The 24,279-nt window shown below is 48.8% G+C and overlaps 1 protein-coding gene across 1 annotated transcript in view; it reads left to right on the plus strand.

Moving 5' to 3' along the window:
* KCNJ3 (potassium inwardly rectifying channel subfamily J member 3) overlaps positions 1–23,357 on the plus strand; it is a 32,157-nt gene extending 8,800 nt beyond the window's left edge. Inside the window, exon 4 of the mRNA XM_033065159.2 lies at positions 22,104–23,357. Within this exon, the coding sequence (XP_032921050.1) occupies positions 22,104–22,690 (587 nt within the window). The 3' untranslated portion in view covers positions 22,691–23,357. The remainder of the gene's footprint in view (positions 1–22,103) is intronic.
* The last annotated feature ends 922 nt before the right edge of the window (positions 23,358–24,279 follow it).

The raw sequence follows: 24,279 nt of genomic DNA on the forward strand, positions 1-24,279 counted from the left end.
TTTCTGATCCCTGCTGGAATTCCAGAGAGTTCTGATCCTCCTGGAATTCCTGGGAATTCTGATCCCTGCTGGAATTCCCTGAGGATTTCTGATCCCCACTCTGACCCTGGGATTATTCCCATTTTTTGGAGCCTTTCCCAGTGGAGATGTTCCAATGGCTTTTCAGGAGCTGTTGATGGTTCCTGAGGATCATTCCAGGGGTTTTTTTGGGTATCTCTTCCCCCTCCATTATCAGGATATCTGGAATTGTGCAGAACATTCCAAGGGTTTCTTTTCCAAACCTTTTGTCCTCGTTTTCCATGGCTGGGATGGAGAATTGGGAGCTCCATTGGCAGCAAAGCTTCCTGCTGCCATTCCTGGGGAAAATTTGATTTTCACCCTGGATTTTCCTGCTGGGATTTGCCTCTGGATGTGTTTGGTATTTTTGTAACCTTTTACAGTTTTGTGTTATCCTGCAATTTATGGATAAAGTGCTAAAATTCCTGAAAAGGAGCCATTAATGGGAACCTGAAGCAGACAAAACCCTGCAGGAATGGTTTGTGCATCCCTTTTCCAAACTCATTAAATTTATTTTGGAAACCTCTTCCCATGATTAAAGAACTCCAGAGCCTGCCAGGCTTTTTAATTAAAGAAACAGGGATGGCATCAAAGGCCTTTTCCTCTGGTTTTGCTTTTAAAAAACAAGAAAAAAATGGAATTCTGGCAGCAGAGGAAGAGTTCTGTCAGACCCACAGGGGTGAGCTTGGAATGCAGGGAATAAAGAGCTGGAAACCACCAGGATTCTGATAATTCCACCCAAAATGGGATTTTTTGGGATGTCTGTTCTCAGGGTCACTCAAACCTCAACACAAATTCAGCAACTTTCAATGTGGAGCACAAAATATTGAAATTCTGGAATGGTTGGGGTGGGAAGGGACCTTTAAAGCTCAATTTATTTATTGTGCTTTTATCCTTCCATCCCAATTTTGGGATTTTTTTTGTGTGTTGGATGGGAAGGCAACAGGAAAAAGAGGATTCAGCACTTCACATATTGAAAGCAGCTCTGAAATCACATTTATTTTATTTTATTTTATTTTATTTTATTTTATTTTATTTTATTTTATTTTATTTTATTTTATTTTATTTTAAATATTCCCAAGCCCAGCCTGAGCACAAGGAAATATTCCTTTAAAACTCTCAGGGCCGAACATTCCACAGACCTTTTCCCATTTTCCCAGTGCTGCTGTTACAGGAAATCTGCCAGTGGAAAATCCAATATTTTTTGGTCATGTGGACATTTGGCCCTGGCAGAATTCCTGGGATTGGAACCTTCAGCTCCAGCTTCCCTCTGCCCCCATGGGGCTGGAAAAAGGGGAAAAAGGGATTTTAAAAGCTGGGGAAAAGGGGAATGCAGGGCTGGAAAAGGGATTTTTAGAGCTGGGGAAAAGGGGGAATGTGCTGGGAAAATGCTAATGGGAGAGGAAAGTTTGGGAACAACAAATCCCTGGAAGTGTCCCAGGCCAGGCTCCCAGTGGGGATAGGGCAGGGAAAATGAGAATTTTCAGTTCCCAGTGGGATTAGAGCAGGAAAAAATGGGAATCTCCAGTTCCCAGTGGGATTAGAGCAGGAAAAAATGGGAATTTCCAGTTCCCAGTGGGATTAGAGCAGGGAAAAAGAGAATTTTCAGTTCCCAGTTGGATTGGAACAGGGAAAATGAGAATTTTCAGTTCCCAGTGGGATTAGAGCAGGAAAAAATGGGAATCTCCAGTTCCCAGTGGGATTAGAGCAGGAAAAAATGGGAATTTCCAGTTCCCAGTGGTATTAGAGCAGGGAAAAAGAGAATTTTCAGTTCCCAGTTGGATTGGAACAGGGAAAATGAGAATTTTCAGTTCCCAGTGGGATTAGAGCAGAGAAAAGGGGAATTTGCAGCTCCCAGTTGGGTTGGAGCAGGAAAAATGGGAATTTCTGGGAGCTGTGTCCTGCTGCTGCAGGGCTTTGGGAATGGTGGGGTGGGAAAGGGGAAGGCAAAGAAGGGCTGGGATTTTTCCTGGAGTGCTGGGGTGTGGGGATGCTGTTGGTTAAATTTAGATCCAGGCTGCTCCTCCTGGAGAAATTCATGGGCAGATAAAACCCTGCAGTGCTCAGGGGGTGCTGATTCAGGAATCCTGGCTTGGTTTGGGATGGGAGGGATCTTAAATACCCTTAAACATCCTTAAAAATATCCTTAAATATTCCTAAATATCCTTTAAAATAACCTTTAAAAATCCTTAAAAATATCCTTAAATATCTTTAAAAATAACATTAAAAATCCTTTAAAATATCCTTTAAAAATCCTTAAAATATCCTTGAATATCCTTAAAAATATCCTTAAAATATGCTTTAAATATCCTTAAAAACATCCTTAAATATCCTTAAAAACGTCCTTAAAAATATCCTTAAATATCCTTAAAAATAACATTAAAAAATCCTTTAAAATATCCTTTAAAAATCCTTAAAATATCCTTGAATATCCTTAAAAATATCCTTTAAATATCCTTTAAATATCCTTTAAAATATCCTTTAAAATATCCTTTAAAAATCCTTAAAATATCCTTGAATATCCTTAAAATATGCTTTAAATATCCTTAAAAACATCCTTAAATATCCTTAAAAACGTCCTTAAAAATATCCTTAAATATCCTTAAAAATAACATTAAAAAATCCTTTAAAATATCCTTTAAAAATCCTTAAAATATCCTTGAATATCCTTAAAAATATCCTTTAAATATCCTTTAAATATCCTTTAAAATATCCTTTAAAATATCCTTTAAAAATCCTTTAAAAATCCCTAAAAAATCCTTTAAAAATCCTTTAAAAATCCTTAAAAATATCCTTGAATATCTTTGAATATCCTTAAATACCCATAACCTTCCACTATCCCAGGTTATCCTGGGACACTTCCAGGGACTGGGGCAGCCACAGCTTCTCTGGGAATTCCAGCCAGGAATATATCCTGGCTAATAAAATAAGAAAATATAAATATATAAAATATAAATATTATATATATATATATATATATATATATATATATATATATATATATATATATATATAATAAAATAATAAAATAATAAAATAATATCCCCCCTAAACCAACCCAAGCCCTTCAGTTTAAAGCCCTTCCCTCCTGTCCTTGTCCCTCCTTTATTGTTTTGAAATCCAAGCCATTTTTTCTCTGCAGCAACCTCTTCCCACTCCTTGTTTGCCTCCTGGATGTGCTGGCTTTCCCTGGATATTTGCCCTCAGTGAATTATGGATGCTGCTGTCAGAGGGTTTTGTCAGCAGCCAGACTGATCCCTGCTCCGTATTTTTAATTTATTGTTTCAATAACCTGCAGCAGGCTCCCTGCTCCAAACCTGCCAGGAATGCCAGGCTGGATTTCCATGGATACCTGGATCATTTGTGCTCCTTATTCTTTATTTACAGCCCTGCACCACAGGGCAAAATATTAAATGTTAATGTTTTAATATCACAAAATGTTAAATATTCCAGTTCCCTCCTCATGGACTCGCTCTCCTGAGGGATCAGGGCTGGGGAATTGCACCAGGGGAGGTTTAGGTTGGATTTTTGGGAAAATTCTGGATTCTCTGGGATTCTCTGGGAAGTGAGTGGGGAGGGGGATGTGCTGTGGGGTGTGAAATCCCTGCAGGGATGGGGACTCCCCCTGAGCACCTTTCCATGGAGGAATTGTCCCCAAATCCACCCTGCCCTGCCCTGCCCAGCCTGAGCTGTTCCCTCTGCTCCTGTCCCTGTTCCTGGAGCAGATCCCAAATCCCCCCGGTGTCCCCTCCTGGCAGGGAATTCCAGAGAGGGAAAAGATCCCTCTGGATCCTCCTTTGCTCCAGGCTGAGCCCCTTCCCATTTCCCTCAGGAATTCTCCATCCCCTTCCCATTTCCCTCAGGAATTCTCCATCCCCTTCCCATTTCCCTCAGGAATTCTCCATTCCCTTCCCATTTCCCTCAGGAATTCTCCATTCCCATTTCCCTCAGGAATTCTCCATTCCCTTCCCATTTCCCTCAGGAATTCTCCATTCCCTTCCCATTTCCCTCAGGAATTCTCCATCCCCTTCCCATTTCCCTCAGGAATTCTCCATCCCCTTCCCATTTCCCTCAGGAATTCTCCATTCCCTTCCCATTTCCCTCAGGAATTCTCCATTCCCTTCCCATTTCCCTCAGGAATTCTCCATTCCCTTCCCATTTCCCTCAGGAATTTCCATTTCCCTCAGGATTTCTCCAGCCCATTTTTTGCCCATCCCTGTTTTTAAAGTGGGATTTTCCTGCCTGGATTGGGAACACCAGAAGGTCCCTCCAGGGATTTTCTCCAGCTCCGTTCTGGCTGGAATTGTGGGGTTGGGATTGATCCGAGCCTGGGATTGGGATCAGTCGAGGTTTGGGATTGGGATCAGTCGAGGTTTGGGACTGGGATCAGTCCAGGCCTGGGATTGGGATTGTTCTGAGCCTGGGATTGAGATAATTCTGAGCCTGAGATTGGGATCATTCCCAGCCTGGGACTGGGATCATTCCCAGCCTGGTATTAGGATCAGTCCAGGCCTGGAATTGGGATCAGTCTGAGCCCATCCCATTGACCCCATCCCATCCCATTGATCCCATCCCATCCCATCCCATCCCATCCCATCCCATCCCATCCCATCCCATCCCATCCCATCCCATCCCATTGATCCCATCCCACCCCAGACCCCTCCTGGGCAGTCCCAGCTTAGGGTGACAATGCCCAGTTTAGCTCAGGCCCTGCTCTGTGCCCAGTGCTGGTCCCGGGGTGATTTTAGGCTGAGGTTTAGGAGGAAAGTGCTGCCTTAGCTGCTGGTGTGTTACACAACGAGGCTGCCGTGAGCTAAGTGATGATAAAAGCGCCTGGCAGGAGCAGGGGGAGAGGCCAGGCGTGGGTGAAACGCTGGGACATTCCTGGAGAGTCATCCAAAATGTCAGCAGGAATTGGGAACTGGGAATTCACTCAGCTGTGCTGGGCTGGCAGCTCCTCCTGCTCCCTTCCCTGCGCTCCTGATGGATTTGTCCTGGGATGTATTTTCTCTTTATTTTATATTTACATTTATCTGTGCACACAAACAGGACAGGAATGCTGGAGCAGCTCTCCCAAAGCTTTATCCCATCACAACCATCAGCCTCATTTTACAGAGCCCAGCAAGGGAGGTGGAACAGCTTCAGCTGCTGGCACAGCACACCAAGTTCTCTGTTACAAACTCTTTAACAACTTTCTGCCCAATAGCAGAGTATTAAAATCTGACAAGGGTTTGCTCAGGCCAGTTAATAAAGCTGCAGGTTCCTCTTGCTTTGAACAATTCTTGCAATAGCTTAAAACACTGGCTAAAGCTTCATTATTAACCTTACACATTCCTGTTTTGCTGAACAGATTTTCCTGAGCCCATCTCAGCTCACAGCCCTGCTGTTTCTTGTCCATTCTTGCATTTCTCCATCCTGGGATTTGCACTCTGAGTGTTCTGTGCCTGTCCTATTTCCCACACTCTCCAGTGCTGGTTGTGAGGGATTTGGGGAGCAGGGAGGGGTGAGGGGGCTCCATCCCTCACTGATCCCAGACCCTTCCTGGGCTGTGGACACCAAGGCTGCTCCTCTTTATCGTTTTTCTGGAGGCACCCAGGGCAGATCCCCCTGCCTGGCTCTGGGTGAATCTGGGCGTTCCAACCAAGCCCAGCAGTGCCTGTGACAGGTCCCAAATGTTTGGAGCTGGGTGTGGGACAGGCTCTGGGTGCTGCTCCCTGCTCCAACTGCAGCATCCATTACATTCCTTGTCCTTCTTATCCAGCCCTTGTGGCTCCCTGCAGCTCCTGGATGTTTTGTGCAGGAGATGAACAAATCCCAGAGCTCCCAAACTCAGCCCCAGGGCTGGGAGAGCTGGGAATGAATCCAGGGAGAGCTTCCAGAACATTCCAGGGCCTGGAGGGGCTCCAGGAGAGATGGAGAGGGACTGGGGACAAGGGATGGAGGGACAGGACACAGGGAATGGCTCCACTGCCAGAGGACAGGGATGGGTATTGGGATAGTGGGATATTGGGATATTGGTGTATTGGGATATTGGTGTATTGGGAATTGGGGTATTGGGAATTGGGGTATTGGGATATTGGGAATTTGGATAGTGGGATATTGGATATTAGGATATTGGGAATCAGGATATTGGGAATTGGGATATTGGGGCATTGGGAATTGGGATATTGGGAATTGGGATTTTGGATATTGGGATATTGGATATTAGGATATTGGGATATTGGGAATTTGGATATTGGATATTTGGATATTGGGAATTTGAATATTGGGATATTGGATATTAGGATGTTGAGAATTGGGATATTGGGAACTGGGATATTGGGGATTTGGATGTTGGGATATTGGATATTAGGATGTTGGGAACTGGGATATTGGGAATTGGAAGTTTGGATATTGGGAATTGGGAATTGGGATATTGGATATTAGGATATTGGGATATTGGGAATCCGGATATTGGATATTGGGAATTGGGATATTGGGATATTGGGATTTGGGATATTGGGAATTTGAATATTGGGATATTGGATATTAGGATGTTGGGAATTGGGATATTGGGAACTGGGAGTTCCTGGCTGGGCTGGAATTCCCAGAGCAGCTGTGGCTGCCCCTGCATTCAGCACTGGCAGGATTAAAAACAAAAATAAAACAACAAGTAAACAACTGTGCTCCCAGACAGGAAAATGCTCCGTGGAGCCGATTTCTCTGTGGATTCATTGATGGTGGAGCAGAGCTGGGTCAGCCCTGCCCTGTGTGAGGCTGAGGCAGGGCTGGGATCCCTGTGCTGATCCAGCTCCTGGCTCTGCTCTGTGCCCCCTCCTGCCCTGCTGCTGCACTCCCTGCTGCTGGCAGGATTTATTCCATTCACTGCCTGCGAGGGCTCGCTCTGCTCAGGGTTTGTCAGAAGGGATAACGAGTCAAGGAGCTGCTGTGTGACAAGGACAGAGGGATGGCTTTAAACTGGAGGACTGGCGTGGATTTAGAGGGGATATTGGGATGGAATTCTTGTTTGGGAGGGTGAGCAAGCCCTGGAAATGCCCCTGGATCCCTGGAGGTTTCCAGGTTGGAGCAGCCTGGGATGGTGGGAATGTCCCTGCCATGGATGGGGTGGGTGGGATGGGATTTAATCTCTGGGATTCGTGGCAGTGATGACTTTGGGGTGCTGTGGGGTGAGTCAGGCATCCCAACCCCCCTGGAATCCCCTCCTGCTCCATGGGAAGGATAACCCAGAGCTGCAGAGATGGGAGCAGAAGCAGGGCAGCCTCGTGCAGCAGCAATTTTCCTGCTGAGCTTTCCTCTCCTCGCTGGGATATCGATCCGTGCCTGCAGCCGGATCCATCAGGATCAGCCCCGGGATAAATGACCCGGGACAGGCTGTGCTAATTGTGATTGAGGAGCTGGGCTGGCTCCAAGGAGGGGCTCTCCATCTTCCTGCTCCCCTGGGTTTGGCTTCTCCAGGGATTTAATGTGATTGTGGATTCTGGAATGTTTTTGGAGTTGGTGGAACCAAGGATTGGAACATGGTTAAATTTAAAATACGTTGTCAGTGCAAGGGCAGGAAAGGTCAGGGAAGCACAGGATCATGGAATGGTTTGGGTGGGAAGGGACCAGAGAAAAAGCACATCCCAGAGCTGTCCAAACTCCCATCCTGTCAGTGATCCATCCTTTTTCCTTTTTTATTCCATAGCCTTCCTCTTCCTTTTCCTCTTCCTTTTCCTTTTCCTCTTCCCATCTTTTTTCCCATGGTGCTGAGCACATTCCCAATGTTCCTCTGGAGCCTTCCCTGCTCCCCATGGGGAATTTACATTATTTTAATTTACTTTGAATTCCTGGAGCTGGGGCTGGAATTTCCCCCAGTGCTGGCTCTCTGTTCAGAGCCCCTCATGATGGAGGAGCTGGGATTTGTATTTAATATTCCCCACAAATTCCCTGCCTGTGCCCAGACCTGGGCAGGGTTGGAAACTCAGGAAAATTCATGGAGTGCTTTGTGCCAAGGACCTCAGCTAGAAAAAAATTAAAATTTGGGATTTTCCTTTTTTTTTTTTTTTTTTTTAACCTGGAAGAAGTTAAGAGTTGAAAAGCTGTGTGAAAAACACGCCTGGAGTTGTGGCTTGATCCACAATGCCCGTGAAAGCATCCCAGATTTCTGCTCTAGATGGGATGCTGGGAAGGAGGATGCTTGTGAAAAACACGTTTTACTGTCTTGGTGAAATTCAAAAGGTTTAATAAAAAGACAATAGGAGACACACAGAAAGTAAAGGGTTAAAATGGTTGGGTGCTTGGCAAGCTACTGCTTTGGGAACACTTTTTAAAATGCATTTTACAATACATTAACTTGTTGTATATTTGTAGATTTTTATGCATAGTTTAACTAGTTTAACTTTTTGAGAATTATTTCACATGGCAACTTTTTGGGTTTGCTTTTTTAGAGCATGAGTGTTTTTTGGCTTGTGGTTTTAATTTTTTTTATTATTTTTTAATTTGGGTGGTGATTTTGGCCTTTTGCAGCTGGTGAGTGTTGATAATTGTTGTGTTAGCTGTAGGGTTTTTATTACACGTTTATGGGCTGTTATTTTTAATAAGTGGGTAGTTTAAACATATTATTTTTAAAAAACCTATATCTAACTTTTGCTATTAGAAAAAACTTATATTTATACAGAAAAGCTATTTTAGCATTATACATACAGAATTTATCCCAATAGTTGTGAAAAGCCAATAATATCTTATGCAATAACATATAACTATATATATATATATATATAACAATGACATATAATAATGCATATAACATATGCAATAACTTATAACAGTGCTGAAGCCCTGGAATAGAACCACCAGAGGAAATTCTGGGAATTCCCAGCGCTGTGTCCAAGGCCAGGCTGGACAGGGGGAGTGTCCCGGTGGGTTGGGATGGGATTTAAGATCCCTCCCCACCCAACCCATGCTGGGATCTCACACTGCCGTGCCTGAATTCCCACAGGAATGTGCCTGCAGGATCAGGATTTAGGGAATGCCATCCCCTGGCTGCTGGGAGGCAGCAGCTGAGCTCACCTGGTAATTAATTCATCAGCAGAACTGCCTGGAATTAGAGCTGTGCTCCGGGAGAGGCTCCTAATTGGGAGTTAATGGCTCATTAGAGCTGAGCAGATCTGAGAGCCCCGACAACACAAACAAAGCAATTAATGATTTTCAGGGAGTGGGATCCACCGTGCCAGCACCGAACTGGGCCTGGCCAGCTCTGCTTTGGATTTGGGGGGCCCTGGGATGCTGCTGCCCTGGGAATCCCCTTTGGAATGTCCTTTGGGATGATGGGGTGGGCTCTGCCCCTGCTTTGGGGTCTCCTCCCTGTTCATCCCAAACTGGGGAATGAGATGGGGGCTGGGAAAAGATGGGGAATGAGCAGTGGCTCCTACTTTCATAATGGAAATCACAGAATTTCAGGATGGGTTGGGTGGGAAGGGATCTTAGAGCCCATCCCAGTCCAGCCCTGCCCTTCCCACCATCCCAGGGTGCTCCAAGTCCTGTCCAGCCTGGCCTGGGACACCTCCAGGGATGAGAAGGGAAATAAGAAATGCCAGGACACAGGGAATGGCTCCCACTGCCAGAGGGCAGGGCTGAATGTTGGGATCTGGGGAAGGAATTCCAGGCTGGGAGGGTGGGGACAGGTTATCCCATGGATGGATCATCCCTGGAAGTGTCCAAGGCCAGAGGGAGGTGTCCCTGGGATGGGATTTGGGGATTTTGGGTCCCTTCCCACCCAAACCAGGCTGGGATCCTGGGCAGGTGCAGCCCACCAGGATTTTTCCTGGAAGCGAAGCAGTGCTCTGGCATTTGGGAAGGGAAAAGGCAAAGAATCCCAGCCAGAATTCCCAGTGCCATAAATCCTTCTGAAACCTGCAGGGGGAAAAATAAAAAGGCATCGTTTTCCCTAAAATGGCAAAAATGCTCCAGCCTTGGAGGCTTTTCAGCCAGCCTGGGAGAGCTAAATCAGCACGGAGGGGACGCAGGCAAGGCTGGGATGTAAAATTAGAAACCCCTCGCAGGCACGTGGGGATTTGTGCAGCTCGGGATTGATCCTGCTGGGAATAACGAGGCTGCTGGATGACATCAGCTCCCCGGGGATGTGGGCACTGATTAACCTCCCTGCTGGCAGGGTCGGGATCGGGATCGGGATTGGGATTGGGGTCCGGATTGGGATCGGGATCACCTCCTTCCCTTCCTGCAGGAAATGATTTCCCTGTGCCACCCTCACATCAAATCTCGCTGGGAGCAGCACCCCATAACCCTGAGCCCCATCCTTGCAGGAGCCTGGGGGATTTGGGGATCTGGGGATGCTCATCCCAGGAGTTTTGGGGATGTTTGTTCTCCTCCTGGAGAGGTTTGGGGATGCTGAGCACCTGGAGATTAGGGAAATGTGTCACCAAGGGGGAAACCCCACAAGGGATTGTTGATGCTGCTTGGGAATTTTTTGCCTGGGGGGAAAAGGTTTTTCCAGGTTTTCCAAGTCAGGGAGGTCCCAGTGAGATCTGTGCTGCCTGCATGGGAAGGGGGAGCTGCCCTGGGACAGTGCAGGTGTCCCTGTCCATGGCAGGGGTGGAATTCAATGTTCTTCCCTACCCAAACCCCTCTGGGAGTGTGTCATCCCATGACATTTCCATATTTTTCTCTATAATTTTATATATATATTTTTCTATATATTTATATATATATATTTTATATATATTTCTATATATATAGATATATATTTCTATATATATTTTTATGTTTCTATATATTTCTATATATATTTCTATATATTTCTATATATTTCTATATCTATAGAAATATATTTCTCTAGATATTTCTATATTTCTCTAGATATTTCTCTCTATATTTCTATATTTCTCTAGATATTTATCTCTTTATTTCTATGTTTCTCTCTATATTTCTCTCTATATTTCTCTCTATATTTCTCTCTATATTTCTCTCTATATTTCTCTCTATATTTCTCTCTATATTTCTCTCTATATTTCTATCTATATTTCTCTATGTATTTCTATTTCTATATGTATTTCTATATATTTATATAAATTTCTATATATTTCTACATATATTTCTATATATTTTTTACATATATTTCTATGTATTTGTATATGTTTGTGCATATTTGTGTATATTTGTATAAGTTTGTGTATATTTGTGTATATTTCTGTATATTTGAGTATATTTGTGTATCTGTGGCCCAGCAAGGGCCGTGTGGTTCCTGCAGAGCCTTGTGCAGCCCCAAATGCAGCCTGACAGGCGTCCCCCCGTGCTGCCAGCCCTGATCCTCTCTGTGCTGGGAATGTGTGCCCTGCTGGTGGCAGGCAGGCTTGGTCAGCTCCTGCCACAATCCAGGGCTGCTGCTGGGCTGGAATCTGTGACAGGAGCTGCTCCAGGGAGCAGGGAATGGAGCTGGGATGGGTGCAGGTGAGGGGCTGGGAAAGCTGCTCCAGCACAGCCTCAGCAGCTCTCTGGGACACAGAGGAGCACAAGGGTCCCTCAGAGCAGGAGGGCTGGGGTTGGCAGGGCTGCCAGGGGCTGGGGATCCCCTTTGCCAGGCTCTGGGGTCACCCCCTGGATCCAGCCCTGGGAGTGCAGTCCGTGTTCTGCAGGAATTTTAAATACTGGGATCCTATGGATGGGGTTTGTGTAGGACTCTGGAGTGTCAGAGCTGGGAGGGACCCTCAGGATCATGGCACAGACACCCCAAAATGCCACCCTGGGCACCCCTGGCAGCCTTGGGAATGTCCCCATTCCCTGGGGGAATTCAGTGCCCAGCTTTCCCTGAGCTCCATCCCAGCTCCAGCTGTTTTCCCTCTCCCCACTCTGGTTTGGGGAGGTCTCCTCGAGTTCCCTGGCCCATCTCCAGCTGTTCTCCCTCTCCCCACCCTGGTTTGGGGGGGTCTCCTCGAGTTCTTTGCCCCATCTCCAGCTGTTCTCCCTCTCTCCACCCTGGTTTGGGGAGCTCTCCTCGAGTTCCCTGGCCCATCTCCAGCTGTTCTCCCTCTCTCCACACTGGTTTGGGGGGGTCTCCTCGAGTTCCCTGCCCCATCTCCAGCTGTTCTCCCTCCCCACTCTGGTTTGAGGAGGTCTCCTCGAGGTCCTGGCCCCATCTCCAGCTGTTCTCCCTCTCCCCACACTGGTTTGGGGGGTCTCCTCGAGTTCCCTGCCCCATCTCCAGCTGTTCTCCCTCTCCCCACACTGGTTTGGGGGGTCTCCTCGAGGTCCTGGCCCCATCTCCAGCTGTTCTCCCTCTCCCCACACTGATCTGGGGAGTTCTCGAGTTCCCTGCCCCATCTCCAGCTGTTCTCCCTCTCCCCACACTGGGTTGGGGGGGTCTCCTCGAGTTCCCTGGCCCAGCTGAGGAGCAGGAAGGGCAGAGCAGCTCTGCTGGAAGCAGCTCTGGGGTGAAAGGATGGCCTCAGAATGTTCAATGTTCAATGTTTTAAAGGCCCTCAACAAATCAATCCCTGTGTTAAACCAGCAGCACTAAATCCTCACAGGTTATTCCCAAACACAGTGCCTCCTGTAAAACCATGGAATCCCAGGCTGGTTTGGGTGGAAAGGGACCCCAAAGCTCATCCATGAGCAGGGACCCCTCCCCTACCCCAGGGACACTTCCAGGGATGGAGATTCCACAACTTCTCTGCACAAGCAGGGCTGGGTGATCCCTCTGTACCAACCCTGGTGCTGTACAGATGATTTTCAGCTCAGAGAGTGCTGCTGCCTTTCTGTTCTATTTAAACCAGCCTCCCACCCACCCTTTTCCACGCAGGGTGCTGCCCTGGAGCTCTGCCCCCCTGGCAGCTCTCAGGGAGCATCCCCAGCCCCAGGAATGCTGTGCCTGGCTGCCCTGCTGCCCACCCCGGTGAGCAGAGCTGGATTTTCTGTCCATCCAGGCTCTGGTGCCTCGGGGTGTTTTTAGGGAAGCTCTATTTTGGTGCAGAGCCCATATGGCCGGGTGGGTGTCTGGAGGAGCTGACGGGAGGGAGGGCTGGGCTCAGTGGGAATGTTCTCGTTTGGAGAGCAGGGATTAGTGTAAATATCTTTTTGGCTTTTTTTTCCCTTTTCTCACTGCTTCCCAGACTTCCCTCAGGTGTTGCTCTGACCTCCACCAATCTCCTGGGATTTAACAGAATTCCTTTCTTCCCATGACTCTTCCCCACCATTCCCAACATTGAGCTACAAACTGATCCCTCATTTCCAGCTGCACTAACTCCATGAAAAGCAGAACCAGTTTGGGGGTTTTTTTTAGGGAAATCCCTCTGAGACCACAGAGTCCAACCATTCCCAGACTGCCCATGTCCCCACATCCACAGGGAATCCCTCCAGGGATGGGACTGCCAGGGCTGCACAGCCCTTCCCATGAAGGAGATTTTTCCTGGCACAGATTCCCAGAGCAGCTCTGGACCCCTGGGAATGTCCAGGCCAGGCTGGACAGGGCTGGGAGCAGCCTGGGATGGTGGCAGGTGTCCCACCAGTGGGTTGGGATGATCCTGAATTTCTCTCCCAAGCCAGAGCAGTGTGGGTTTCTCTGTTCAGCAGAAGGAAATGTTTCCATAGGGCTGTGCTGGCAGGAAAAATCTGGGAATTCTTGAGGCTGATGGGAGCTCTGGAGAGCATCCAGGGCATGGATGGGCAATCCCAGATTTTATCCAAACCCCATTTTACCCCATCCAAGGAGAGGGGATCCACTGCCTCTCCCATTTCTCCCTTTCCTGGTGCTTGCTGGAGGAGCAGTGTGGAGCAGGGAGGGAAATCCTGAAATCCCAAAATCCTGCCCTGCTGGTGCTGCTGAGCCCATCCCAGCTGGGTGGGAGGCAGGGATGCAGAACTGGGGCTGTGGCAGATGGCTCTGGAAATGGCACCTGCTCCAAGGAAGGGCCCTGACGCATTCCAGCCACAGGGAAGAGGAGCAGAGCAGAGCCTGGGGCTGGGATTAAACAAAAAAAAATAATAATAATCAGGAGAGGATAAAAATAGCAGGGCAGATTCCCAGCCAGGATTAATTACTGTGTGTAATTGCAATGTGTGTTATTGCATGGAATGTTTGATCCAGATAACTGCTCTGCTTTTCCCAAAGGATGGAAAACCCTGCTCCAGGCCTGCCAAACTTTCATTTTCCCCTCTGTTTTGGGTACAAAAAAGGAGCTTCCTCACCTGCCAGCTGCCCTCTGCATCCCTGGAAGTGGGAGCAGGAGCAGGATCTGCTTCCCTGTGCTGCTTCCATGGGATTCTGGAAACCTGGCCTGATTTGGGCTCAGGATGGTCCTGGCAAAGAGCAGGATGAGCTGCTGAGGGTGCCAGGGAAATCTGGGGTGTGAGGGACTAAAAATTGCCCCTGGAAGAGGCCTGGCTGATAAGGGAAATACCTCTGGTGTCATGGCTCTGCTGAAATGTCAGGAATGCTCCGGGAGAACAGTGGGAATAACTCAGGAGGTATTTCTGGAGTGGAGATAAACAATCTGAGTGTCTGGATGGAGGAGCAGGAGCTGGGGCTGCTCCTCAGGGTGAGGAGGAATGAAGAGTTTGGGATAAATCCCAGGTCTGGAGCCATGGGATGTGGAATGGTTTGGGCTGGAAGGGATCTCAGAGATGATCTTGGTTCCCTTTTGCACACAGACCTCACTTGTTAAACCTCTGTGTGTTGGAATTAAAATCCCTGGAAGTGTCCCAGGCCAGGCTGGAGGGGCTTGGGGGACCCTGGGATGGTGGCAAGGGTTGGAATTAGAGTCTTTAATCATCTTCCAACACAAATAATTCTGTGGTATTCTCATGGATTCATAAAGGAGTTTTATGGTTGGTACCTTCAGGACACTTTTTGTGCCTTCCATTTCAGGAAATGCTGTATTATTGTTTCTCTTTAACCAAAATGGGTTTTTATGGAAAAAATGTCTCAGCATCTCCCAGGGAACAATTCCCAATATCCCAATATCCCACTATCTCAATATCCCATTATCCCAATATCCCAATATCCCAATTCCCACCATCCCAATCCCCATCCCTGCCCCTGGCAGTGCAGCCATTCCCTGCTCCTGTCCCTCCCAGCCTTTATCCCAAGCCCCTCTCCAGAAATCCTCCCCACACCCAGGGGAGCAGACACAAAATGTCCCTGTGCTTCCAGCAGGGATCCAGCAGCAATTCCAAAATGGAAAGGTTGGACCAAAACAAACCCTGTGTTTTCCCTGGAATGGGGGCTGGGACCATTTGGGCTGTGGGAGCACAACCATGGGGGGATGCTGCAGGTTTGGGTCCTGGGCCTGGTTTGGGTCCTGGGCCTGGTTTGGGTCCTGGTTCAGGTTTGGATCCTGGTTCTGGTTTGGGTCCTGGTTTGGGTCCTGCTCCTGGTTTGGATCAGCTCCTGGTTTGGGTCGTGGTTCTGATTCAGATTCAGATCCTGGTCCAGGTTTGGGTCCTGGTCCTGATTTGGGTCCTGGGCCTGGTTTGGGTCCTGGTCCTGGTTTGGATCAGCTCCTGAAACCCTCCTGGTTTTGGGGCTTAACCCCATTTCTGTCCCCGTTTTCTGTCTGGTTGCAGATCTCAGCCATCTGTCACCGTTTCCAGATGTGAATGTCAGGATATCCCAGTTTTCTTTAGATAAATGGGATGGACCAGCTACTGTCCCTGTGCTGGGCTCTTCCTGGGACACTTTTCTCTATTTTATATTTACATTTATCTAATGTACATAAACAACAGGACAGAGGACAGGAATGCTGGAGCAGCTGTCTTGAATATTTTATTATATAAATATAAATTATATTATATTTATAATATAAATTATTACATTTACATATAAATATTTTACTATATTTTATATTACAACCATCAGCCTCATTTTACAGAGCCCAGCAAGGGAGGTGGAACAGCTTCAGCTGCTGGCACAGCACACCAAGTTCTCTGTTACAAACTCTTTAACAACTTTCTGCCCAATAGCAGAGTATTAAAATCTGACAAGGGTTTGCTCAGGCCAATTAATAAAGCTGCAGGTTCCTCTTGCTTTGAACAATTCTTGCAATAGCTTAAAACACTGGCTAAAGCTTCATTATTAACCTTACACATTTGTGTTTTGCTGAACAGATTTTCCTGAGCCCATCTCAGCTCACAGCCCTGCTGTGTCTTGTCCATTCCTGCATTTCTCCATCCTGGGATTTGCTTTCACTCAGCTTTCTGAGAGTCCTGTACCTTTTCTGTTTCCCCCACCTGATTTTGGAGTGAAGCTGTGGCTGCCCCTGGATCCCTGGAATGTCCCAGGCTGGGTTGGAGCAGCCTGGGATGGTGGAGGTGTCCCTGCCATGGCAGGATTGATCCTTAATTTCTCTTCCCACCCAAACCATTCCAGGATTCCTCATTTCCTCTGCAGCCCTGGGAATCCTGTGGGAACCCTTTTCCTGCAGCAGCAAATCCTCCCTCAGCCCCACAGGAGCAGATGAACTTTGTGTGTTTTTATACCAAACCCTAATCAGGTTTTACTCTTCCCTTTCATGGCCCTTAAATTGCAGTTCTGAATTGGCTCAATTATCAGGAATTCATCAAACTTTGCTGTGTGATTAGTTTTTAACAGGGATTTTGGAGGTTTTGCAGATAATCTGCAGGTTTGAGGCAGAATGAGCAGGGAGGAGCCCTGGCTCAGCTCCAGGGTCTGAACCTGCAGGGCAGGAGCTGTCCCGAAGAAAAACGTAAAAATCCTGACAAAAAGGAGATTTGTGCATTTTGGCCAGGAATTCCTGCTGGAGATCCCTCTTCCTGCCAATCCTAGGACACAGAGGTGCCTTTTTTGTGCCTTCTGAGTCTCTGTAATTCCCATTTAATTCCCTTTCCCCACTAATGAACTTTTCCCCATTGGGAAGGACACCCGGTGTCCCTGTCCAGCAAACTTCATTCCAACAGCTCAAGGTGAAATCTCTGCCATTCTTTGGAGAGGGAAAACAGCCAAGGGACCTTGGGGTGCCAAAATTCTTCTCCCAGGGCAGGGGGGGCTGTTGAAAGCTGATTAATGATCCGTGATTTCCCAGGCAGCGGCCAACCTCGGGAATCAAACGGGATAAATAACAGGGCTGGGATTCTGTTCAAGGCAATTTATGATGAGCTCTAGCAAACAGCCAGCTCCATCTGGGCCCTTTGGAAATTTGGAAGTAATTGGAGGATTATTAGAGGGTGGAATTAGGCAAAGCATTTATTTACGGCTTTTTTTTTTTTTTTCTTGGCTTCCATCTGCCCCCTCATTAATCCAGGGCTGCAGCTCTGAGCTGGGCTGACAGTGAGTCACAGAACCAGGGAATGGCTGGGACTGGAAGGGAAATTAAGGATCATCCTAAATTGGATGGATGGGACACCTTCCTCTATCCCAGCCCCGTCCAAGTGGCCTTGGATGCTTTTAGGGATGGGGCAGCCACAGCTGCTCTGGATTCCCCAAATGCATTAAACCATTCCCTGGTTTGGAAATGATGGGGAGGGGTTTTATTGGATATTTGGGGATATTTCTGCTGGAATCTGTGGGGTTTTTGTGCAGGCAGAGCTTTGCTGGTTCCCAGAGCCCTCGGTGAGAGGCTGAGCTGGGAGCAGGGAACAAAACCCTCCAAAGCTTTTCCTTTGACAAAGGGCTGCTTAATTCCATAATAAATAATTCCACTGCAGGCAGCCCGTTTGCTTCCAAGCCAGAGCTGGGAATTTATCCTGCAAATGAATATTAATGGTGTGGAGAGCTTGGGAAGGTGGGAGCAGGGCTGGGATCAGGGTGGAGGCAGCACAGGCTGCACGTCCTGCTGAGGGGAAAATGCTCAGAAAATAAAAACACCTCCATGCCAACAGCAGGAACTGCAAACACGGAGCTGGCAGGGAGATCCACGAGCAAAATGAGCGGCAAATAATCCTGGGGTGCTTGTCAGAAGGGCTGGCAGAGGTGGGGAGCACGCAACTGATCCTGCTCTTTCTGTGGGAAAATATGGGAATATTCATGGATTTGGGGTTTGGGATTTCCAGGTGTGGTGGGGACAGGTCCTGGTGTAGGATGGAGCCTCTGCTTTGCAACCAGGCTGGGAGAGCTGGGAATGTTCCCTGGAGAGGGGAGGGATCCAGGGAGAGCTTCCAGAACATTCCAGGGCCTGAAGGGGCTCCAGGAGAGCTGGAGAGGGACTGGGGACAAGGGATGGAGGGATAGGACACAGGGAATGGCTGCACTGCCAGAGGGCAGGGTTGGATATTGGGATATTGGGAATTGGGAATTCCTGACCAGGATCCAAATCAGGACCAGGACCCAAACCTGAACCAGGACCCAAACCAGGCCCAGGACCCAAACCTGCAGCATCCCCCCATGGTTGTGCTCCCACAGCCCAAATGGTCCCAGCCCCCATTCCAGGGAAAACACAGGGTTTGTTTTGGTCCAACCTTTCCATTTTGGAGTTACTGCTGGATCCCTGCTGGAAGCACAGGGACATTTTGTGTCTGCTCTACTGGGTGTGGGGAGGATTTCTGGAGAGGGGCTTGGGATAAAGACTGGGAGGGACAGGAGCAGGGAATGGCTGCACTGCCAGAGGGCAGGGATGGGGATTGGGATATTGGGGATTGGGATAGTGGGATATTGGAGTATTGGGATAATGGGATATTGGGATAGTGAGATATTGGTACAGTGGGATCTTGGGATATTGTGAATTTGGATATTGGGGTATTGGGATATTGGGAATTGGGAATTCCTGGCTGGGCTGGAATTCCCAGAGCAGCTGTGGCTGCCCCTGGATCCCTGGAATGTCCAAGGCCAGGCTGGACAGGGCTGGGAGCAGCCTGGGACAGTGGGAGCTGTCCCTGCCATGACAGGGGTGCATTGGGATGGGATTTAAGATCCCACCCAAACATTCTGGAATTCCATTGTTGGTGGAATACAAGTGTGGAACAGCAGGACAGCACTGAGAGCTCAGAGCTGGGGCTGAGGCATTGCTGAGAGAACAGAACACAAAGGAAAAGCTGGGAAATTCAGCAGAGCTGGAAGAAAAGCTGGGAATTGATTTCTTGTCCTGGCCGTGGTAGCACCTCTCAGCCCTGTCTGCTGGCTGACACGTGCTCCCAAGAATGTTGGGAATGTTGGCTGCTGCTCTTCTCCTGAGAGGCTCTTAAATAATTTGTGCCCTTGGGTTTGCTGGGGAAGGAGATAAATGGATCTGAAAGACAAATGATATTCCTGCAAATATTTTTCCCTCCAGTGAGCTGATGTGGGAACGAGACAGAATCTGTGACTGATTTTACTGAGATTCTGCTGATCCTTTTTTCCATGGTGATAGTGGGTGCAGAATTCCTCCTTGGAAAGCTGCTGAAGAGGCAGGATCATGGGGCAGGAGGTGGAAATAGCTCCTGGGACACTGCCATGGAATTGCCTGGGGTGGGAATGCACAGGGGATGGGGATTGGGGTGTGGGTTGGGATGGGAATTTGGGAATTTGGATGGATCTGGGTCTGGAGATGAGGATGCACATGGGACAGGAGATGGGGATTGGGGTGTAGGTGCAGGTTGGGGTGGGAATTGGGATGGGAATGGGAATGTGAATGGATCTGGGTCTGGAGATGAACATGGGACAGAGGATGGGAAAGCCGGTGCAGATGAGGATGGGGATTGGGGTACGGATGCAGATTGGGGTGGGAATTGGGATGGGAATGAGAATGCAGATGGATCTGGGTCTGAGGATGCACATGGGACAGGGGATGGGAAAGCCGGTGCAGATGAGGATGGGGATTGGGGTGTGGGTGCAGATTGGGGTGGGAATTTGGATGGGAATGGGAATGTGAATGGATCTGGGTCTGGAGATGAACATGGGACAGGGGATGGGAAAGCCGGTGCAGATGAGGATGGGGACTGGGATATGGATGCAGGCTGGGGTGGGAATTTGGATGGGGTTGGGAATGGGAATGAAGATGGATCTGGATCTGGACATGTGGATGGGGATGAGGATGTGGATATGGATGTGGATGTAGACACAGAATGCAGATTGGGATGGGAATTTGAATGGGAATTGGGATGGGGATGCAGATGGGTCTGAGTCTGGAGATGTGGATGGAGAAGGGGACGAGGATGTGGATGGGAATGCTGACAGGAATGGAATGCAGATGTGGATATGGAAATAGATGGAAATTGGGATGGGATGGGAATGCAGATGGGTCTGGAGATGTGGATGCAGATGGAGAAGGGGATGTGGATGCAGATGTGGATGGAGATACAAATGTGGATATGGAAATAGATGGGAATGAGCATGCAGATGTGGATGTGGATACAGATGTGGATATGGAAATAGATGGGAATGAGCATGCAGATGTGGATGGGGATACAGATGTGGATATGGAAATAGATGGGAATGCAGATGTGATGCCGATGTGGATGGGGATACAGATGTGGATATGAAAATAGATGGGAATGGGAATGCAGATGTGAATGCAGATGTGGATGTGGATACAGATGCAGACACAGACTCAGATGTGGAATCCCACGTTCAGTCCCTAAGGAGGTCCTGGTTGGAGTCAGGGCTGGGGCACAGAAGGGAAGCTCTGGAATCTGCTGATGGAGCAGCTCCTGAGCAGCTGCAGAGCGAGGGGCACAGCTGGAGGAGGAACTCACTCCAATTGCCATTTCTCCCAGAGCTGCAGGTTTTTCCTAAACCTTTAGGAAGGGGATTGCTTCCACTCCACTCCATAAACAGGAGCACCTGAGCTCTGGCTGAAAAATTCACTGGGAAGTGCAAAATGTGTCCTGGGTGAGGCTGGGTGTGCTCCTGCAGATGTGAGTCCTCCCTGCTAAAATCCCTGGATTCACATTTTCCTCCCAATGGCTGAAGTGGGAAACAGAGTTTTGTCTTGTGATCAGCAGCAAAACCAGCACTGATTCCATCAGCAGTAGCATGCAGTGGGATAAACTGGAATTTTCCTGGCTGTGTGTCGCATTCCATCCCACTCCCCCTCGCTGCAGCCTCGCTGTTGTTTTTCCTGCGCCTTCCCAAGCTCCTTCCCTTTTCTCCTGGCGAGCCAGGCAGGGGATGTGTTTGCAGAGGTGGATGGAGCTTCCTGAAATCCAAATGTCACATTTCCACTTGGCTGCGTGAGGAGCAAATGGCAGCGTAGTTCTATTTACAGATTTCTACTGAGTGGTTAAAAATAATAACAATAATAACGATAATAATGATAAAAAAGAGCAAGATTTCTTCTGGAAGCCTCCAGAAACCCATGAGCATCATCTCCCTCTGATTGCCAGGGGTCAGCAGGGTGGCCAGGTCTGGTGCTTGAGGGGATTTTTTGCCACGGTGGGAGGAAGAGGAAGGGCAGTGTTGCTCCTCTTAGTCATGGATTTGATTCCCTGGTAATCTTTTGGAGCTGGATCCCAGCCTGGCAGCGATGGATGTGGGAGCAGATTGCTGGTGAGGCCTTTGAGCAGGAATAAATGTGTTTTGTAGGGATTGTTGCTCACTGATGGCTTGAGATGTGCTGGTGAGGGGCTGGTTTTGTGTGCATTCGTGGATATGAGGGAAATGTGGAATTACTTGGGAATACTTTAGGATCTGACAAGTCCCATTTGCCCCTCCAGCTCCTGCTGCTTCAGTCCCAGGTTCTCAGGCAGCCCTGCTGTCCCTTTGGCAGCAGCACCTTCACAAAGGCTCTGTAAATGCAGGGGGCAATTCTTCACTTCTGCCCCTTCCCTTTCCCCTTGGGAGTGGTGATTTAAGAGCTGGAGAATCCCAAAATCACAGAATCCTTACAGCTGGAAAAGACCTTTAGGGCCATCAAGCCAACCATCAGTGTGCCACTGCACAGGGCTTTGAAATCCCTCCAGGCATGGGGACTCCACCTTTCCATGAAGGAATTTTCCCCTAATATCCAATTAAACCTCCCCTGGTGCATCATTTCCTCCAAACAAGGGCAGGCCCATGTTTTGTTGGTTTTTCTTAATTTTAAATAAATTAAAACCCATCAAATCCATTCCATGGAATCGCTCAAGGATTCCTGTGCACCCCCAATTTCCTGGAACCGGTGGGAGCTTCTCCTCCCTTCTCCTTGCAGGGATGACGTGCCAAGCCAGGACATCCTACACGGAGGACGAGGTGCTGTGGGGCCATCGCTTCTTCCCAGTGATCTCCTTGGAGGAAGGGTTCTTCAAAGTGGATTATTCCCAGTTCCACGCCACCTTCGAGGTGCCCACGCCGCCCTACAGCGTGAAGGAGCAGGAGGAGATGCTGCTCATGTCCTCGCCCCTGATCGCGCCCGCCGTCAGCAACAGCAAGGAGAGGAACAGCTCCGTGGAGTGCCTGGATGGGCTCGACGAGGTGGGCACCAAGCTGCCCTCAAAACTGCAGAAAATCACCGGGAGGGACGACTTCCCCAAAAAACTGCTCAGGATGAGCTCCACCACCTCGGAGAAGGCCTACAGCATGGGCGACCTGCCCATGAAACTCCAGCGCATCAGCTCGGTGCCCGGCAACTCCGAGGAGAAACTGGGCTCTAAGACCACCAAGATGATGTCGGATCCCATGAGCCAGTCGGTGGCAGAGCTGCCCCCCAAGCTGCAGAAGCTCTCGGGGGGCGGGGGCAGGATGGAGGGGAACCTGCCGCCCAAACTGCGCAAAATGAATTCCGACCGCTTCACATAGCGGGATCCCCGCGGCAGGGCTGGGGCTGCGGGGGCAGCGGGGGCTGCCGGGGCTCGGGAGGAGCCGGGCAGGACTGGAGGGAGCCGGGCAGGACTGGAGGGAGCCGGGGTGGGCTCGATGCGGCAGGAGCAGGGAGCATCCCGCGGGGTCCTTGGCATGTCCCATCCCAGCGCATGCGGTGACCCTGTGCCCCCCACCCATGGCATGACCCCTCCTGTGTTTGTACTCTGCATCCCCAAAACCACGCAGAGGGGCCTTCCTTCCCCTGCATTCCCCAGGGAACAGGGACAACACCCCGTGGGGGACGTGCAGGGTAAGCTGAACTTGAGTTGAAAGCGTTTGGGTTTGGTTTTTTTTTTTCCCTTGCTGCGGGTTGTGATTTGCTCACCCAAGTTTTTTGCTGCATGTGGTTTGTTGGGTTTTTTTTCTCCCAAGGAGGTGTTTTGTTTCACTCCTCACACCAAATCTGCTCGCCTTAAATCCACTGCTGCTTTCTAGTTTGCTTTCAGGGTTTTTTTGGGGGGGTTTTGTGCCCTGTGTCAAAGCCACTGGGAAAAATACCAGGAAAAAAATAAATCTGTATTTTATCAGGCTTTGTTTAGAGAAGAAACTCGTGTTCTTAAGCCTGGGGCAAAGTGATAAATAAATGACTCAAGTTCGCATTTTAGGTACAATTAGTAACGTTTTTATAAAATCTTTGTGACTTTTATGTGGAAGAATCAGCAGGACGTGCTGGATTTCTCCTGTTACTGGAACAGCCACCTGTGACAAAAGCTGAATGTCCCTGTGGTGCCAAGCAGGCTCCCCTGCTGGAGGAACTGCACCCCAAAAGCAGAACCCCCATTCCCCCGATCCCTCTGGGCCTGGATTTCCCTCCAGGCAGGGCAGGGTGGCTCCAAGCCTTGTTCCTCAGTGATTTTTGTGCTGTTTGACCTTGTTGTGAGCTGGGTTTTCAGAATGAGCTGCTGGAGGAATGGTGAGATGTTGGGGTGGCTCCTCTGGGGCTGAGTTTGGGTTTCCTTTGCTCTCCTGGTTTGGGATGGAGCCAGGCTGGGGGTGCTGGAGTCCAAAATCCAAGGGCTGAGGTGGCCAGGACCCCCTGGGCTGTGTCTGGGGCACTCCAGAGGCTCCAGAGGAGCTTTGGGATGGAGGTGGCGCTGTCAGAGGCTGGGCAGCAGCAGCTCCCTGTGCCATCCTGTGGGTGAAACCTTGGGATCACATCTAGCTGTGGCCAGCTGTGGGCAGAGGAACAGCCAGGCACGGGCACCGCTGGCTCCTGCAGCCGTGCCAACATTTCTGGATAATTAATAACAGGAAAAAATTGGGGTTTTATTGAGGCTGGCTGGGACAAGGAGTGGGAAGCCCAGCAGTGCTTGAGGTGACCCTGGAAGTGTCCCTGGGAGGTGGGACTGTCATTGATTCCCGAGAACTTTGGGCAATTCCCACAGCTCCTTCCCATGGTTTGTCCTGATCTTACTTTTATTCCTTCCCTATTCTGGTCTAATTCTATTATTTATTCTTATTCTTATTCTTATTCCTCCTATTCTATTCTAATTCTATTCTAATTCAATTCTATTCTAATTCTATTC

Source organism: Catharus ustulatus, chromosome 7, assembly GCF_009819885.2.
Source record: "Catharus ustulatus isolate bCatUst1 chromosome 7, bCatUst1.pri.v2, whole genome shotgun sequence".
NCBI classification, from domain to species: Eukaryota; Metazoa; Chordata; class Aves; order Passeriformes; family Turdidae; genus Catharus; species Catharus ustulatus.